The sequence below is a fragment of the Malania oleifera genome, chromosome 1 (assembly GCF_029873635.1).
Source record: "Malania oleifera isolate guangnan ecotype guangnan chromosome 1, ASM2987363v1, whole genome shotgun sequence".
NCBI lineage: Eukaryota > Viridiplantae > Streptophyta > Magnoliopsida > Santalales > Ximeniaceae > Malania > Malania oleifera.
The window spans coordinates 1,678,825-1,698,354 of record NC_080417.1 but is presented as its reverse complement, the minus strand read 5'-3'; the positions used below and the strand labels follow the sequence as shown (position 1 = coordinate 1,698,354).

The 19,530-nt window shown below is 37.2% G+C and overlaps 2 protein-coding genes across 2 annotated transcripts; both read left to right on the top strand.

The window, feature by feature from the left end:
• Nucleotides 1-6,210: 6,210 nt before the first annotated feature.
• LOC131151679 (transcription factor bHLH30-like) lies at nucleotides 6,211-7,750 on the top strand. Its single transcript, XM_058103019.1, has 3 exons — nucleotides 6,211-6,377; nucleotides 6,497-6,783; nucleotides 6,971-7,750. Exons 2-3 carry the CDS (start codon nucleotides 6,550-6,552, stop codon nucleotides 7,430-7,432), a joined length of 696 nt encoding a protein of 231 aa, XP_057959002.1. The 5' UTR covers nucleotides 6,211-6,377; nucleotides 6,497-6,549; the 3' UTR covers nucleotides 7,433-7,750.
• Nucleotides 7,751-18,100: 10,350 nt separating this feature from the next.
• Nucleotides 18,101-19,341, top strand: LOC131151672 (protein PELPK2-like). Its single transcript, XM_058103006.1, has one exon. The coding sequence runs from the start codon at nucleotides 18,577-18,579 to the stop codon at nucleotides 18,967-18,969; it is 393 nt and encodes a 130-aa protein (XP_057958989.1). The 5' UTR covers nucleotides 18,101-18,576; the 3' UTR covers nucleotides 18,970-19,341.
• Nucleotides 19,342-19,530: the final 189 nt, after the last annotated feature.

The following is a 19,530-nucleotide window of genomic DNA, read 5'->3' as shown; positions in this document are numbered from 1 at the left end:
TGTCTTTAGCGAAGACCCATTTCATTAATAATCATAAGTCATCGCTATGCCTATGTTTTTTTTGTTTTTCGAATTTGAGTCTTTAGTGAAGACCCATTTCATTAATAATCATAAGTCATTGCTATGCCTATGGGTTCGATGTCCATTTGTGGACCGTTGTGATTTACTTTTTATAAATTTTTTAGAGTACGAGAAAAATGTTGGACAACTATCTTATTATGCCATGTGAATTTCATGTGAATGGAATCTTTGCAATATTTTCTTTTGATTATAGTTGAGAAATGTTAAAGATAGTAATAAAGGTCTAGTCTATGAATAATTTATTTCAAGTGTGCAAAATGCATTGGCAAAGGAACATAAAGTGTTAGTAATAACTTTTGGAAAAAAATTGAGTCTTTAAAGTGAAGACCATTTCATTAACCTTTTGTTGCAATAATCATGATGGTCATTGTTAGGGTTATCGTTTTGTTTTGATGTCGATTTGTGAACGGTTGTAATTGAACTTTGATCTTTTTGCTAAGAAAATCTCCTGACCGATTGCACTAGGTCGCATTTCATGAAAAATCTAAAATCTATTATAGGCGCATGAAAACCTAGCCTCTATGGATAACCAATATTTGTGTCAACAAGATATAAAACAGCCCTCCACTTTCTTTGGGTAATTCCATGATGCGATCGAGTCTTATAGTCAAAAAAAAAAAAAAAAAACTATCTTTTGCTTGAAAGAAAATTACCTCTTTAATTTTATTAACAAATTCTGATATATTATTGCAGCACCAGTTAAATGCCAATTAAAACCATTAAATCTCTTCTTTTATGATTAATCAATTAATCTTCTTTTTGTTCAAAAAATAAATAAATTTTTTTTAACGTATACGGAAACAAAAGGGAGGAAGAAACTTATTTTTTATTGTATTTTCCTTATATCTTAAGGGTCCATTTGGATCGAGGATTTTGTTTCACCTACTTTTATCATTTATATTTCTATGTGAAATGTATAAGGAAAAAAAAGATTAATTAAAAAATATAAGCTTTCGGATTAATTAATTAAATTCTTCCACCTATTTTTATCATTCATATTTCTGTGTGAAAGAATTGAAGAACATTCTCCCTAGAAATTGGTCAAGTTAGGATGCAGTAGGAGCACTGTGGCAGTCGTGGAAAGACCCAACAATTCAAAATGCTTTGGTTTGAAACATTATGATTTGCAAAACAAAAGTGTTGTCAATTTTTTGTTTTCATTTGGGGATTTTAAACAAATACAAAGACAGCTGCTGGGTGGCACAGCCTAATCACACTGAGCTGCAAGCAGAATGATTGCGCGTGGTGCTCCTTTTCTCACTCCTCTCTCTCTCTCTCTCTCTCTCTCAAAACATATATGCATTTTTTTGAAATAACACTTCCCGACTTACGCATATTCCAATGAAGGTGTTTGGATGCATGGAAAAGACACAGTGGGAAGTGGGAATGCATTTTCCCGGCTGCGTTCTTTCTTTTCACTTGTCAAATAAAATCATCAAATTAATTGGATTCCTTTTCCCACTAATTAGTTAGGTGGCCATGCACTGCCCACTCCACTGTTGATTCAAAAAAAAAAAAAATTTCAAACACATGATTTAAGACTTGTTTGGGAAATTTACACCCCCTAAATTTCTTTTTTTTTTTTTTTTAATGTGTTGGGGTCTCTTTTGTCTTACATAGAATAGTGATTTGGGAAAGTTTATTGATGGAGAAGGCCATCATTTGTCTTGAGATGGTCATCATATATATCACTTTAGGGTAAACATTTTATGTTAGATTTAATTCAGGGAGTGTCTTTTCTTTTGGAAAAGAGTGGAATGTGATAAAAGAATTATATAAGAATATAATAATTTAAAAAAAAATATTGTTCATGAAAAGCTTTTGTGCCTATAGGATATGATGTAACAAATTTTGTATGGTAATTTACTTTATGAGATAACGACAAATTTTCGTTTTAAAAAGTTATCGTAATAATTTACATTATCACTCTTTTATACTTCGGGAAGTAGACATTTCGTGATCGGTTTCGGAAGAAATCGTACTCGTGGCAAGAAGGTTTATGTTGTGCTGCACACTTTGTGGGATGGAAGATACTATCTTTATTTGTATTAGGGTTTTTACCTCTAAACCCCTAGGTTTTTATTATACTTCCGTCCTCCCAAAAGCACAAGTCTTAGGGATACTATTTGGGTGGAATTCATTCAAGGGCTCAGTATTATTCTCATATGCAAGGTCTGTATTGAGAACAAAGTAGTTGATGCTTGAGAGTTGGTCTATTTTACATGATTAGTGTCATTTTTAAGGAGATTTAGGATGGTCTTTGAAGAAAAGATGCTTACTTTTATCATTTTCTTGGGATTGGGTTGTGAATTCTCTATACCTTTGTTTAAGATTTTCTTGTCATTGGGATTATGTTGGATGCAATAAGACAACTTTTTTTTGGAAGACGTGTTGATCTATAGTGTTAGGATCGGAGGAGCCCATGGGTAGGCTTGATATATATGAGTGAACACTAACTTGACCCAAAAGCTTAAGCCTATTGGGTCTTGGGCCCAACTATGTATATAAGACCCCATCATCCACTCAAATTTTTTAATGTGAGACAAACTCACAAGTGCAATTCTCAACAATCTCCCCTTCACTTGTGAGTTCACTACTCCCCCTTAAACGGAAAGCGTCTCTCTTATGGGAGTAAGCTCAATTCTCCAACAGTTGCTTAAGTGAGTTTTACCACTGACTTCTTACGTGCATCGGATTGCATTCCACATGCCTCCGAACTAATTCTACCCCTCATGTCTAGACCCTATTCGGATCCATTCTCAGCCTAGATGATTCTTATTGGTCTCGGCCACACACTTGGTCCTCCAACTGTTAGCATGTCAGGAGAATTAGCTCTATGTCTCGACTTTTTACGATGTCACTCACTCAGAGTTACGAACCGTCAGCTCTGATACCACTTGTTAGGATTGGAGAAGCCTATGGGTGGACTTGATACACATGGGTGAACACTAACTTGACTCAAAAGCTTAAGCCTATTGGGTCTTGGGCCCAACCATGTATATAAGTCCCCATCATCTACTCAAATTTTTCAATGTGGGATAAGCTCACAAGTGGAATTATCAACATATAGTATGTGTTTTAATGTTGAATTTATCAAACTATTAAGGTTAAGAAGCAAAATGTGAAATTATACACACCATTGCCTTTGTCACATGAGCCTAATTAAACAGATGTAAAGACTTTCGTGCTAGGATTAATCCATGAATACTAGGGGTCACAATTCTATTATGATAACTGATAGATTTGTTTTAACATGACACGTTTTGTCCCTTATAGTCAGACAATATTTGACGCTTCTCACATGACTAACTAGTTATTTTTCAAAACAAGGAAGCTTTGTCTTCATGTATCTTAATAATTTTCATTGTGTCTAATAAGGATCTCAAATTCCTTAATTATTTTTGGAAGACACTCAACCAATTATTGTTTGACATACATCCTATGTGCTAATTTGCTTCTCACCCTGAGATGTACGGTCAAATAGAAGTTATTATTAGCCATATTCGTGGAGATATGCTTTGTTTCATTTTCATAGTGAGTATCAAAAGAACTGAGAGTTGTCATTTCAACTGGTAAATTGTTCAGGTTTAGTAGTTCTATTAGTGAGCATTTTTCACTATACAAGGTTATACTCTCAGTAAGCCTTTTGACCTTGTTCATTTCATTCCTAGCCTTTCTAGTCATTTAAGTCATTTGCTAGCATATCCATTATGTATACGCCACCATCTTGTGCAACCTTGCATAGAACAATTTAGATGATAAATTAACAATTGATGTGTGTGATAGAAATCTTACAATTGATACGGGGGACTGTTATGATTCAAAAGTAACAGAGCACGACTTCTCTATTTTTTAAGAAATCTACATCAATGTGTCATTAGCCCTTGTCACATTCTTTGCAAATATGGTCCTACTACTTATATGATTGTCTTGCCTTATATATATTGATGTGCACATTAGCCCAATTTTAATGTGGAAGATTTGCTACTAACTAGGTTATATTCAAGTCTTCTACTATGTAAGCATATTCTTCAAGTCAACCTTCTAGTTCACCATCATACTAGTTCACGTTCCTATAGTTTTACTTGTTTCCCTATTTAGTTATAAGTAGATTTGGTAGATAAGGAGACTATCCTTGTCCTTAGTGGGAATCGCCAATAATTCTCATTTTTGGTGGGATCTTACTCCTATTCTAGTGATAGCTTTTGGAAGACTGTTGTATCTTAATCTCTTCTACTTCTCTAAGTTCTCTCTTCTTCCCTTCTCTCTATAGTCAATTTCTTCTCTCTTTTTTTTCTTCCCTCCTATTTCTCTCTTTGAGATTTTAACGAGCTCGTTGATCTACATCACTTGTTAGATCACAATTCCTTTATCGACGAACCTCACATTATTTCAAACTAAAGGATTATATGAGTTTTTTGTCTTTTTGCATACATGCATCATTTTGTTTTGTTTTGTTTTTCTTTTCGATAATATTTAAGGGCAATAGGATGAAAGTGGTTGATGCACCTGTGCAAGATCAAGGAGGAGGGATTCTTTCTTTTATATATTTTATGCTTTTATTACTTATTTTTGTAGATAAATGGAAATTGATCATAGATAGTGAAGGCTTTTTTTATTTATTTATTTTAGAGTAGAAGTAATATAACTCAAAAGTGAAACCTTAAGCATTAAGTTATGAGGTCATCAGTGTAGCATATTATTATGTGGTATAATCATAAATCGCATTATACAAACATTTAATAACTTATTCCTTTTGCGTAACTCTATTGTTTCTTTTGATCATGAGATTAATTTTACATTTGGCCCCTTGTTTGATAGAGCTACTATCTTAAAAAGTAAAAATTGGGATCGATATGTTAGGTATAATAGTTTTTATTTTTTATTTTTTATAAGTTAACTTATTCTTTGTTGAGGATTTTAAAAGTCAAAAAATTGAGACTTTTAAAAGTGAAATGCAAGTCTTTCTAATAAACTATATATTCCCTATGTGTTTTTTGCCTTCTATTATTATTATAAAATTGTTTCATCGGACATTCATGTACATTTACTGATTGTCTATTTTGATTATTTGAAACATATAAGAAAATTCAATTACAACTTTTGTTTTAGGCGATGATTTATTTTTTGGGCCTTCTATACTATGCCTACCCCAAGGGTGGTATCATACACATCCTATTGCAAGCCATTGGACTAAAAATTCAATAGAGGCTAAGGGAGTGTGTGTGTGTGTGCGCGCGCGCACAACCGCATAGGGGTTTGTATCATATCATTTTTACTTTTTTCTAATAACTCATTTTTCACAAACGATGCACCGTTTTTTAAAATATCTCATCACTAGACCAGACACTAATTTTTACAATCATACTACTTATAGATTTCACAACTTATCAATTCTTAAAAGTGCATTCATTGGTGTATAAACCTAACTAGCTAAACTAATCAATCATATAACATTGCTTAACAATTCTTATAGCAATTTAAAAAAGAGAAAAATAAATATTATTTTTCAATTTGTATGATGTATTCATAGGTTTTACGTTTAGACTGTTAACAAATAACCCGTTTGTATTCAAACTTAATGCCTTAAATAGTTTTATCGAGTACAAAACACTAGTTATCTCACGAATCAAAACTAAGGTTCAACCTAAAGGATATTTTTTCTTTTTCCTTTTTGGGTATGAGCTAACCACTCCATGTCATAGACCAAGAGCCCAGTGAAGTCAAATGAGCTATTTAAAAAATTAGGATACCATAAGGTAAGAAATTATAGGAGAACCATGCATATATATTAAGAGGCAATGATATGAAACAGCATGCATGCCTTTGGTTTTTCTTTGTTTGCATTAAATTTCAATGAAAGATATTCTTAAATCCAAAAGGAATATCTTAATTTGATTAAAAGCAAAAAGCTTTATTAATTAATTCGACCCAATTCCTTGTCTAATTAAATAGGAACTAAGTTAGAGTCCTATAAATAAATAAATAATATGAAATTAAAAAAAAAAAACAGTGTCAGTGTTGAAGCCCTACCTGTCTGCTTTTCTTCTTCTTCTTCTCATCTCTTTGACCATTGTTGAAGTACACATTCTTCTCACTATATATATGGGTTTGTGTGTGTTTAATCTCACTCATTGGAAATTTTCATCTATGGAAGATTGATCAAAACGGAGAAGGGTCTTGGAACGTTGGTTTTGCTTGTGTCTTTGAGATAATCTCGAGTTCAAAACAAAAATCTCTACTCAGTTTGGATTGATCTCTGCTGCCCATTTCTTATTTTTCAAATTTTCTCGCTGGTATAGTTGAATCTCCCTCTGCTTTGCGATTTTTGACAAGCATTTTGTTCATCTTTTGCTGAGTTTCTTGCCATGAATGATCATGTCCTGTGCTTGTTTTAATTTTTTGATTATTATAGGTAGGGATTGAACAATTAACGATCGAGCGAGAAGAACAGCTGAAAAAATTAAAATGCATCCCATTTCGAGTTTCTATTCGAACCAGCAGAGTATATGTCTCCAGGGACTGATCAGTTCGACAGCGGAGACGATCACCGGCGGAAATTCGATGACTCCGACGACATCGACGGCGGAGGAGAAGGCAATCGCGGCCTGCAAGAGCCACAGCGAGGCCGAGAGGCGGCGCCGGAAGCGCATCAACGGCCACCTCGCCACCCTTCGCACCCTCCTTCCTAACACAATCAAAGTAAATAGCGATCATCAACTTCAATTCTATATATGAAGAATTTATTGTTCATATCGAGAAATTAATTATCAGTATAATTTGTTAGGTTTAGTTTCAAAAATTCAAATTATGAGACTTTACATTGCTTTTTATGAAAACTTCTTATCATAAGATGCGAAGGTAGTGACGTAATTTGGGTGGATGGCAGACGGACAAGGCGTCGCTGCTGGGGGAGGTGGTGCGGCGGGTGAGGGAGCTGAAGACGGCGGTGGCGGAGATGGCGACGAGCGAGAGGAGCGTGTTTCCGGGGGAGGCGGACGAGGTGGGGGTGGAGTATTGCGAGGAGGGCGGCGGCGGCGGCGGCGGTGGGGCGGCCGTGAAGGCGAGCTTGTGCTGCGAGGACAGGGCTGGGCTGGTGGCGGATCTCACGAGGGCGCTGCGGACGGTGCGGGGGAAGGTGGTGAGGGCAGAGATGGCCACCGTCGGAGGGAGGACCAAGAGCGTGGTGTGGCTGCAAGGCCTCGCCGGCGCCGCCTCTGCCGGCGGTGAGAAGGAAGGGATAGAGACACTGCGAAGGGCGTTGAAGGTGGTTATAGACAAACCGGCTTTGTCGTGTGGGTCGGGCCAGACTTTGCCGGGGAATAAGCGGCCGCGCGTTGGACCATCTTAGGGTTTTTTTTTTTTTTTTGGCATTTTTAGGACTGCCCCTCCTACTCTCTTAGGGCTTTTTTTTTGAAAAAAACAAGAAGAATTTAGAAGGTAGGGAGTAATGTTGTGGTTTTTTTTCATATGGTTTTTTTTTTTTTTCTGAAATGGAGTTGAAATTGAAGAGGGTGGTTTTGTATTTAGGTGGTGAAGTAGGTACTTGAGCTTAGGTTGTTAGGGTGAAAAATGGGACATGTTTAAACTTTGTAGCAAAAGAGAATGTACTTTGCTATTAGTTTAATTAGTATGTACAAACTTTTATTTATTTAGAAAGATTCTGTTTGCATATTGGGTATCTTTGTCTTCTTGAACTGCGTGTCTCAAGAGCATCCGAGGAACACATGGTACTAACCATGAGTTTTACAGGATCCCAGACACAATTCGAGAAAAGGAAAATATTTTCATCACTATTTTTTTCTCCTTTTTTTTCCTTAAGCATTTTAGTTTTGGTACATATAGGTCAAATCCTAAAGAAGGGAGAAAAAAAAACATCCCGATAACTGATTCTATCCTTATATTCTTAGACGACAGATGATGTCTCGTGTCCTAGAGTATTAGAAGTTTTATATTTGAGATCTCAAGTTTTAACTAATTTTAACCTTCTTTTCTTGTATGATCCATGCCTAATCAACTTTTCGATAGATCTATTAAAAGAAAAAAAAAAAAAAAAAAAAAAAACCCTTATCCATATCCTTGTTTGTCCAGCATACTATGAACATAAATCAGTGTGGGGTACATTGTATATCCCATAAGATACGATGGATCTCAATTTATAATGAAGCCAAATGCATTGCTTACATATAGTATATATATTAGTAATTGGAAAAGTTATTGTTTCATTAGTGGTGGTGGTGTTGGGTAGGCAATAAATTTCCCTCAATATAGTAAAACTGGGAAGTGGGAATACGGCAACCATGCCTAGCTACTCAAGATTTTGTGGGGGTGGGCGCGGGTGGAGGCAGTGAGATTATTGACCTCCAAAAAAGCTTCAAAAGAACATTAAGCATAGTGATGGATAGGATGACATCATGCATACACTCTACAGATAGTAAGAACACAGAAACTGTCCAATCGGATTTCTCCAGTAGTAAGAATGAAATTTAATTTTAGTAGTATGATTTATCTGATAAATTATGCAATGAGTAGTCGACATTTTCGATATTAATCTGGTGAGAGTTCGAAGGACTTGTTTAAATAGGAGTTTTGAATCATTAAAAAGAATAAATAAAAACAAAGAAAGTGGTCCGCAAGATGTGAGAAGGATGGCCTGAGCAGAGAGCAATGAGCATATCAGTGTGGTACATGCAGGAGAGAGAGAGAGAGAGAGAGAGGTTATGGCTCTGTGTCAACTTGGTTCTTTGCTTGCTTGCTTGCAGCAATAGGTAGGTTGGTTTGGTTCTGAGTTTCTGAGTTTCTGAGTTCTGAGTTCTGAGTTCTGAGTTCTGAAATCTGACTCCCCAGGGGCAGTGGCAGCCTGTTGTTGTGGTGCAGCCAAATTTTTGTCCTGCCTCTTTAAGTTTTTCCCAAAGACAATTTGCTGTCCTTTGAAATTGAAACTACACTATTGCATATACTCATTTTGCCAATCACTTCCACCTACTCCCAAGGAGGGTGTCGGTTTTTTTTTTTTTTTTGGTTTATAAAGCTAGGGTGGTCAATTGGTCTCTCCCCTCATGGTTAGGGTTTGAATTTTTTTTTTAATCATTCAGGGTCATCAAGTCAAATTTATTACACAAAAGTTGCAATCTCTTCCCTCAAATTCTTTCTTAGAAAATTGACATAGAAAATCCTCGATTTTAAAAGTTTCAAACTCTAATCACTAAGATGTCTGCTTGAAATTTGATTAAATTTTTTAACACAAATTCAGTTAGTGCGGACTAATCTAAAAAGGAAGTGAACGACAAATATCAAAGTTTGACTTTAAACTTACCAATCTATTTAGACCAACTAAAAAGAGGGGAAAATATGAAAATACATAAATAAATAAAACACAAAAAAATTTATTTTTTAAGATAGTGTTTTATGAACATGAATTTTGCAATTTAGATTTAACTGTAAAGTTATTACTCATATTTAGAGGGGTTGTCCACTTGAATCGCGTTACAAATGAAAGGTTTTGCACCCTACATGCGTGAAACCTCTCTTTCTGCTTAAATCAAACCTTCCAAGATGTCACGAGCTAAACTTGTTCAGGGCATTATGCTTGCCTGTGACCACTTGCCTCGTGTGTTTGGGATGGGTTTTCATCATGTAAATACTAGTGTAAGGTTATTTTCCAGTATTTATTTCATTGTAAGCTAAATAAGGCAGTATGACTCTTTGGTCACTTTGATGTTCCTAGTATCAGAGTGAGAATAACCCAGAAAGCTCTTTAGGGGAGGGTGAGTGTTCATCAGTCATTGTAAAACTCACTAGCAATTGTCAACGTGCTTAGCCTACTTGCCCCCCTAGCTAAGTACACCATGTCAACAGAGGATTTGTTAATGAATTACGTTTGCTTCAATGTTTACTGCTTGCTTACCACGGCTTTCATGAATTGATTACTGTTTTCGCTGCTATCTGAATGAATGTTAATGAAAGTGCTTCGTGGATGAATGTTGGTAAACGATAGGCTGGCTAGTTAAACAAGAGTACTTTAACTAACGCCGCACTGCCCTTCACAAGGGTGTGAAAATAGTCGGACCGAGACATTTGGTATCAAAGCCAAGTCGGTGACACTTGGTGAGAGCCCAAGGTTGAGTTGCTACGTGAATTCGATTGCCTTCATTGTTGGATTTGGGAAGCTTTGGTAAGTGACCATGGCACCAAACAATGCTGAAGGACTTAGTGCACTGGAAGCACAGGTTGAAGAGACAACCAACAATATGGCCAACAAGATGACCCAACTGAGGGGACTTGTTGATGAAGTGATGGGATCACAGCAGCATCAAGCAAGTTTGACAAGTGAAATGTCAAAGGACTTTCACCATACTGTGGAAACTTTGCAGGCCCAGATGGCTAATCTAGATGCAAAGGTGAATCTAATGGTTCTTGCTATAGGGAAGTCCAACACTCTGGGAGTTAGTAAGATCAAGGTACCTGAATCCAGGACGTATGGGGGTGCCCGTGATGCTAAGGAGTTAGAGAACTTCTTGTTTGATATGGAACAGTATTTTCGCGCTGTGAGGATGGCCTCAGAACAGGTGAAAGTGGATACTGCAACCATGTACTTGGTGGGTGATGCCAAACTGTGGTGGCATGTTAAGTACAATGATATTGAAAATGAAAACTGTGTAATTGATAGTTGGGCAGACTTGAAAAGAGAGCTCAAGGCCCAATTCTTTCCTGAAAATGTTGAGTACAATGCAAGGAAAAAGCTGAGAGACCTCAAGCATACTAGGTCAATCAGGGAATATGTGAAACAATTTTCTGCTTTGATGTTGGATATCCGGGATATGTTGGAGAAGGACAAGTTGATCTATTTTCTAGAGGGGATGAAATCGTGGGTAAGGACTGAACTTCATAGACAAAGAGTTCAAAATTTGTCTACCACACAAGCTACTGCAAAATGCTTGACTAACTACGCTAGGGAGAATACCACTTTGTCCAAAGGATTTGGCGGAGAGGGAAACAATGGAAAGCCTTTCAAGAAAGGCAAACCCAAGAGTGGGGGAGTTGACTATAAAGCATCAACCTCAAAGGAAGCTTCATCGTCTCGAGGGTTCAATACACCCAAGGGAAAGGGTAAACTTGAGTGTTTCTTGTGTCGAGGTCCTCATAGAGTTTTTAAGTGTCCTCACAAAGCATCACTTAATGCTTTACAGGCTTCCATTGTCGAATAGGCACTGGAAGACGATGGGGAAGAAGATGAGACCCCGAGGATGGGTGCAATGCAGCAGGTGAGCGCATTGGAAAAGCAAGCGAAAGCCCCAAATGTTACATGAGTCAGAGGGCTAATGTTTGTGGACTTGAAAATCAATGGGAAGAGCACCCGCGCTATGGTGGATACCAGGGCTACCTATAACTTTGTTTCGCAACCAGAAGCTTGGAGACTCAACTTATCCTTAGAGATGAATGCAGGATGCATAAAAGCAGTTAATTCTGTAGCCCAGCCTACTCTGGGAATAGCCAAGCAAGTTTGAAGCTTGGGCAGTGGGAAGGTCATGTGAATTTCACAGCAATGCCATTGGATGACTTTCTAGTCATTTTGGGAATGGAGTTCCTAAAGGGAACGAAGGGAGTGCCGATACCTTCGGCTAGTTCCCTATGTCTAATGGGAGATCACACGTGCATGGTGCAAGCTGTTGTAACGAAAGGAGACGATGGGAAGTTCCCTTCAGCCATGCAACTCAAGAAAGGTTTTAGGAAGGGAGAGCAGACATATCTAGCTACGGTGGTGGTAGATAAAGAAGTAGGCAAAGAGCTGGTGCCTACAACCATCCAAGCTATGTTGGATTAGTACAAGGAGGTGATTCCGGATAAGTTGCCTCACGAATTACCTCCACAATCGGGTGTGGAGCATGAGATCGAGTTGTTTCCAAGAGTGAAAGCACCTACAAAAGGGCCATATTAGATGGCGCCTCCAGAGTTAGCAGAATTGAGGAAGCAACTTGATGAAATATTGGACGCAGGATATGTTCGCCCTTCCAAAGCACCGTTTGGAGCACTGGTGCTATTTCAAAAGAAACATGATGGGAGCCAGTGGATGTGTGTAGACTACCGCGCGCTCAACAAGGTGACAGTGCGCAACAAGTATCATGTTCCTTTGATTGATGATTTATTGGATCAGTTGAGTCACGCCAAGTACTTAACTAAACTTGACTTGAGGTCAGGCTACTATCAGGTGAGAATTGCTGATGGGGATGAGCCGAAGACTACTTATGTGACACGGTATAGGGCATTTGAAGTCTTGGTGATGCCATTCGGGTTGACGAATGCGCCTGCAACATTCTGTACCTTGATGAACCAAGTTTTCCGTGAGTACCTTGACAAGTTTGTCATGGTGTACCTGGATGATATTGTTGTTTACAGTTCCACTCTGGAGGAACATAAAGAGCATCTACTGAAGGTGTTCGATAGGCTGAAGGGGAACAATCTATATGTGAAGAAAGAGAAGTGCTCTTTTGCTCAGAAGAGCATCAAATTCCTTGGTTATGTGATTGAACAAGGTCATATCAGAATGGATATGGAAAAGGTAAGGGCAATTCAAGAATGGAAGATCCCAATGACAATGAAAGAGTTGCATTCCTTTCTTGGCCTTGCCAACTACTATAGGAAGTTCGTAGAAGGGTATTCACGAAGAACGGCCCCTATGACAGAACTACTAAAGAAGGGTCATGGGTGGAACTGGACAGAGTAGTGCCAGGGAGCCTTTGATGACTTGAAGGATCCCATGATGAGAGATCCGGTACTGGCTCTTCCAGATGTCATGAAACCCTTCAAGGTACAGACAGATGCATCAGATTTCACCCTTGGAGGAGTCTTGGTACACGAGGGGCACCCTGTTGCGTACAAAAGCTATAAGCTTAATGAAGTAGAGCAGAAGTACACAACTTAAGAGAAGGAGATGCTAGCGGTGATACATTGTCTCTATGTGTGGAGGCATTACTTACTTGGGTCAAGGTTTGTAGTGAAAATAGATAACTCAAGTGTTAGCCATTTCTTCACACAACCAAAGCTAACACCCAAGTAGGGCCGATGGCAAGAATTCTTGGCAAAATTTGATTTTTCATTTGAGCACAAGGTGGGGCGATTGAACCAAGTCGCGGATGCACTGAGTAGAAAGGCCGAACTGGCGACCTTACAAATGGTAACACATCTGACTTTAAGTACTGTTACCACAACGATGCGGGAGCGCATCAAGGAGAACTTAGCCAAAGATCCAATTTCTCAAAACTTAATGAAACTTATCGAAGAAGGGAAGGCACGACAGTTCTAGATGGAAAATGGATTACTAATGACCCATGGTAACCGACTCTTTGTGCCACGAGCAGGTGATTTGAGGAAGACATTGCTGAAGGAATGTCATGATACCATATGAGCCGGACATCCAGGATGGCAGCGCACTTTGGCCTTACTGAAGCGGGGGTACTATTGGCTGCACATGCATGATGATGTGGTTGATTATATCTGAACTTGTCTCACTTGCCAATAAGACAAGGTGGAGCGGACGAAAATTGCTAGGCTGTTGGAGCCCCTACCAGTACCGTCTAAACAGTGGGAAAGTGTCTCATTGGACTTCATCACCAACCTGCCTAAAGTGGGAGACACAGGGTCTATACTTGTCATTATAGATAGGTTTTCGAAGAATGGTACATTCATAACCGCACTGAAGTATTGTTTGGCAGAGGAGACAGCACAATTGTTTTTTAAGAACATTGTGAAATATTGGGGTGTTCCCCACGACATTGTTAGTGATTGAGACTCAAGATTCACCAGCAACTTTTGGATAAAACTTTTCAGAATCCTCGGTTCACAACTAGAAGTCTCTTCAAGTTATCAGCCACAGACAGATGGACAGACGGAGAGATTCAATGGGCTACTTGAAGAGTACTTGCGCCACTTTGTCAACACCAACCAGAAGAATTGGGTGCAACTACTTGATGTGGCTCAGTTCTGTTTCAATACCCCAAAGTGCTCCACAACCAACAAGAGTCCTTTTGAGCTTGTTACAGGCTAGCAACTGCTGTTACCTCACACAGTGGATGAGCCGTACAGAGGAAAGAGTCCCAACGCGTACGTATTTACCAAAGAATGGAGACAGAATGCTGAGATTGCTCGAGCCTACCTAGAGAAAGCTACTAAGCAGATGAAGAAGTGGGCAGATCAGGGGAGAAGACCGTAGCACTTCAATGTAGGTGACTTGGTGCTTGTTAAGCTCAATCATGAACAGGTCAGGTCACTACGAGGACGAGATAGGAGACTACTTCGCAAATATGAAGGACCAATCCCCATCTTGGCCAAAGTCGAGAAGGTCTCCTACAAAATCGACCCTCCAACTTGGATGAAAGTGCATCCTATGTTTCACGTCAGCTGCCTCAAGCCATACAACGCCGACACTGACAATCTGAGCAGAAATTAGTTAGCCAGAGCAGAAATGAGTACAGTTCAACCTGACAAACGTGAAGTTGAAGATATCCTTGCAAACAGAGAGTTCACATCCTCAAGGAAGAAGCGGCAGGAATTCTTAGTGAAGTGGAAAGGCCTTGGCGACGAAGAAATTAGCTAGGTTTTTGCGAAAGATATGCAACCGTTTGTAGACAAAGTCGAAGTGTACCTAGCGTCAAAGTCTACGAGGAAGTCGACCGCATAAGTGGGGGAGAATGTCACGAGCTAAGCTTGTTTAGGGCATTATGGTTGCCTGTGATCGCTTGCCTCGTGTGTTTGGGATGAGTTTCCATCATGTAAATACTAGTGTAGGGTTATTTTCCAGTATTTATTTCATTATAAGTCATATAAGACAGTATGACTCCTTAGTCACTTTGATGTTTCCTAATGCCAGAGTGAGAATAGCCCAGAAAGCTCTTTAGGGAAGGGTGAGTGTTCCTCAGTTATTGTAAAACTCACTAGCAATTGTCAACGTGCTTAGCCTACTTGCCTCCCTCGCTAAGTACACCATATCAACAAAGGATTTGTTAATGAATTACGTTTGCTTCAATGTTTACTGCTTGCTTACCACGGCTTTCATGAATTGATTACTGTTTCCGCTGCTATCTGAATGAATGTTAATGAAAGTGCTTCGTGGATGAATGTTGGTAAACGATAGGCTGACTAGTTAAAAAAGAGTGCTTTAGTTAGCGCCGCATGGCCTTTCATAAGGGTGTGAAAATAGTCGAACCGTGACACAAAACTAAGTTGTGGCCATGGTGTGGTATAGTACATTTTACTCGTGGTGTAGTGTAAAATAGCATCATATGAGGGTATTTTAGGAATTTCATATGCGGTTATATATACATATTGTAGTCGAGAATTGAAACCCTAATGCAATTTTCATTTGATGAGATCGTAAAAATTACGCAAGGGCTCTATAAAAGTAGGCATACTGACGAATCACGTAAATTCGTTGTTGTTCTTCTTTCTTTTGATTTTCTCATTTTTCGTATGTGTGCCTAACCTTAAAACATGATTTCACAACATTATTTATGTAAATTTGAAAAAAAAAATTATAATTTATATTATATTTAATTAAATTGATATAAAATCTAAATTAAAGTTCTAATATTTATGTTTTTTCATCTTAAAAATTTGTCTTTGCAGCTGGTGCAATGCCACCACTAGGGTCAAAAGGCTCCTGCCATGTACAATCTGTGATCAGACATAAGACATTTATGACCAAGCGTGGTATTGAAATAAAGAGACCCTCCCTTTCTCAAATTTGGGGAGGCGATCGGATGCTTAGAAAAGGAGGAAGTATGATGGACCACATGACCACATGCCATATGCTTGTTGGGTATATCAGTTGGATATAAAGTTGAATGAATTATAAAATAAGTAATTATCATAAAAAAAATACTTAAATTAAATATTTATGTACAATTAAATAAATATTTTTTAAAAAAATAAGTATTTTAAAAAATTCTAAAAAAGTATTTATCTAAAAAATATTTAAAGTAATTTCAAACCATTTTTAGATAAGTATTTTTTTTTAAATAAATACTTCTTTCATAAAAGTACTTCTTTTCAGTAAGTTCAAACGATTCCTAAATCGATTTGAGTTATCAGATAGTTCGTACCATCTCGTTGTCTTTATTGGAACGAATTTGATAATAATTTTCAAATGAATTAAGTGCAATCATTGAGATTAATTTTGTGACTCGAAGCGGATCCCAAATATACCTTTTTATTTTCAAATGAATTAAGTGCAATCATTGAGATTAATTTTGTGACTCGAAGTGGATCCCAAATATACCTTTTTGCCCTAAGACAAATTAAGGGCGAAAGAGGGGGGTGGATTCGAGTCTATGCTTGTCATTCCAAATTTGCCCTATTTAACATGGAGCCATCAAAATTGGCTTCCTCTCTAAATAAACCAATGAAAGAGCACGGCATTTTTGGCTTCACAAAATCCTTTTGGGCTTTGTGAAGAAGATTTCTTTTATTTTTCTATTTTTAGTTTTACAAAGAATTATAAATTTTTTTAATTTATTTCTTAATTTTAAAATTTAATTAAAATGTAGAAAACAAAGAATTTTTTCAAATGTGGAAAATAATTTTCTATTTTTCATTTTTTGATTCTAATACAATCACCAAAAAAATATATATATATATTTTCTAATTTTTCAAATTTTATATAAGTGATCATTGGAATCATGGATTTTAAAGCTCAAATTTGGATTTTTGTAAATTAGAAGAAATTCTATTCATACACATACAAATAAAAGTTCAAGATTTGAATTTCATGCTTTTGTATACAAATGAGGAGTTGAAAATCTAGAAAAATAATAAAATGATTTTTTTTTTTTCAACTTTTTATATATAATTTGAAAAATATAAAAGATGGAATTTTGAAAATTATAAATAAAAATAAAACTATTTTCACAAGTAAATAGTATCAAAATTGTTTATTATATTTTTCATAAAAATTAAAAAAAAATTAACTAAATTTTTCATAATAAAAAATAAAAATTATTTTCCAAATCTAAACAAGCCTAGGAATTTCATTTTTATATTTGCTTTAAGGCAAGATGTAAGTGATACAATGACAATAACATCACATTTTTTGAAAATTTCACAAGGCAAACCAAACAAAAAATACTGTTACTAATAGACATGTTATTCTTAAGAACAAAATTGCTAAAAATCAATTATTTCAGAGGACATTTAAATTTTTATGAATCAAACGAACGATATCTTTAAATTTAGTGGGTCGTTAACTCTAGATGTGGTCGACTTAAAAACTGCAAAAAGGAACTTCGGCTATGGATTAGAGCAAATCAATGGTCAAGTTAGGCCCAAATTTGATCTAATTTAGCGTTGGGGAGCATTAATTTCAGACTTTGAATTACAATTTATATAAATCAGAAAAAAATTTAATTCAATTTTGTACTGCCTTAATCCAAATCTAAACTCCCAAATCCATGTTCCTAGGTAACTAAAATTGAATCCAGATGGTCAGTTTTGATCAGTTTGGGCCTCATTTTCTGGGCTACTCTTCTATATCTCTCTTTGTCTCTTTTCTATTGTGGAACTACTAATGAGCCCAATAAACATTTAACTCAAATCCAAGCTTAAACACATCAATTTCAATGTAGATAAATCTAATTACATGTTTCAAATTCAATAAAAATTTCAATTCAGACCAAAGCTCAAGTGGGCATGTGTAAACACATTTTAATTTCGATGAAGAAAAAAAATTAAGGCCCAAACACATTTCAGTTTCAAGTTTGGGCCTTGGCAGGCCTATACACTTTTCAATAATTCAATTTTAGGTTTAAAAAGATTGCAATTTAGCAAAATTCAACTTCAACAATTCAACATACAAGGCTCCAAGCAAACTGCTTGACAACTTGAACGAAGAAATCCAAAGAAAAAAAAAAAAACAAGCACATAATTAGCGAGAGAATGAATTAATGGATCATGCATGAACTTAATCCAAATCGAGGAAACCCCTAGGTATCAATAATGAAATTCAAGAGCTCAATAATGAAACGTTTTGACGAAAACGATGAAAGATATTAATATATAACCTTCTTAATGCACTTTTCCATCTAATCTTGGATAATATACAGACCAAAAAATGAATATCAAATCTAATAACAGATTTTGTGTTTTTACACCCTGCCTGGGAATTAATTAATCAGAGCTACATTGGTCCAAAGTTTGTTCAATTGAAGTGTGTTAACTCTGCAAAAGAGCTTGCTTGGGTGAGTTGAGCCATCTTCTGAATTATTTTATGTCTAAATTTGGGCCAAGTCAAGGCTGGAAGTTCAACTAACAATGTAGCAATCAGTATTCCAAACTTCCCCAACCATATCTCACCAGCAGAGGCCATTGCCCAACTCCTCAAGAGAACCCTGGTGCATTTTGCTTCCTATAAATACCCAAAAGCACCTGCACTCAATTCATACCACAACACGCGTTCTTCTTATTCTAACTCCTGTGTGTGTCTTCTACAGCTCCTATCAAACCACCATGGCTGGTTCCAAGCCCCTCATCGCCATGTTCCTCATTGCTGCACTGTCACTCATGAGCATCGATATGAGCTTGGGAGCTCGCCGCCTTTTGGATACCCCAGCAGTTCCACCTCCAGCACTACCTACAATTCCAACTCTGCCAATGCCCAGGGGGCCACCATTGCCGACTACCCCACTGCCTACTGCTCCAACTTTGCCAATGCCCACATTGCCACCGTTACCAAGCACCAACGTCCCACCTCTACCAATGCCAACCATGCCCTCGCTGCCCAAGGTGACTCTGCCTCCTCTGCCTTCAATCCCAACCATTCCAGCAATTTCAATCCCGACCATTCCAATAACCATTCCATTCCTCTCACCTCCCCCATCCACCACCGCCACTAGCCCTTGAGGAGAGCTGCCGTTTAGTCATATATTTCCTTATCATGATATATAATATATTATATACATACAAAGGCACATCACTGTCAGAGGCCCTAGCTCGGCAGCTGTCCCATATTGCCTGTTTTTTATATAGTTTTCTGTTTTTTATTTTTTTGGGGCGCTATCCACACAGATTTATTGCTGGGGGTGTTATGTTTCATTTGAATCTTGAGTATCATTTTCATGATCTCTAGGAGTGTGTTGATGTTTGTTCTTGTAATAAAAATATAATTCCACTTTTTTTTTCCACGTTATGGTACTTAGTATCATATCATGATCTCTAGGAGTGGGTTGATGTTTGTTTTCTTGTAATATAAATATAATTCCACTTTTTTTCCCAGATATGGTTATTCAGCTACAGCTAAAATTTCGAACAGAAATCCATTTCAATGAATTATTTGGGGAAACAAAAAACAGCAAAAATAGAGAAAGGAAAAGTTTTTGAGCTTGAACATCAAACCATGTTTGGTGATTCCACACACAATGGCAGATATTGTTCACATCCATTGTTGTTCAGTAGTAGTAGCAG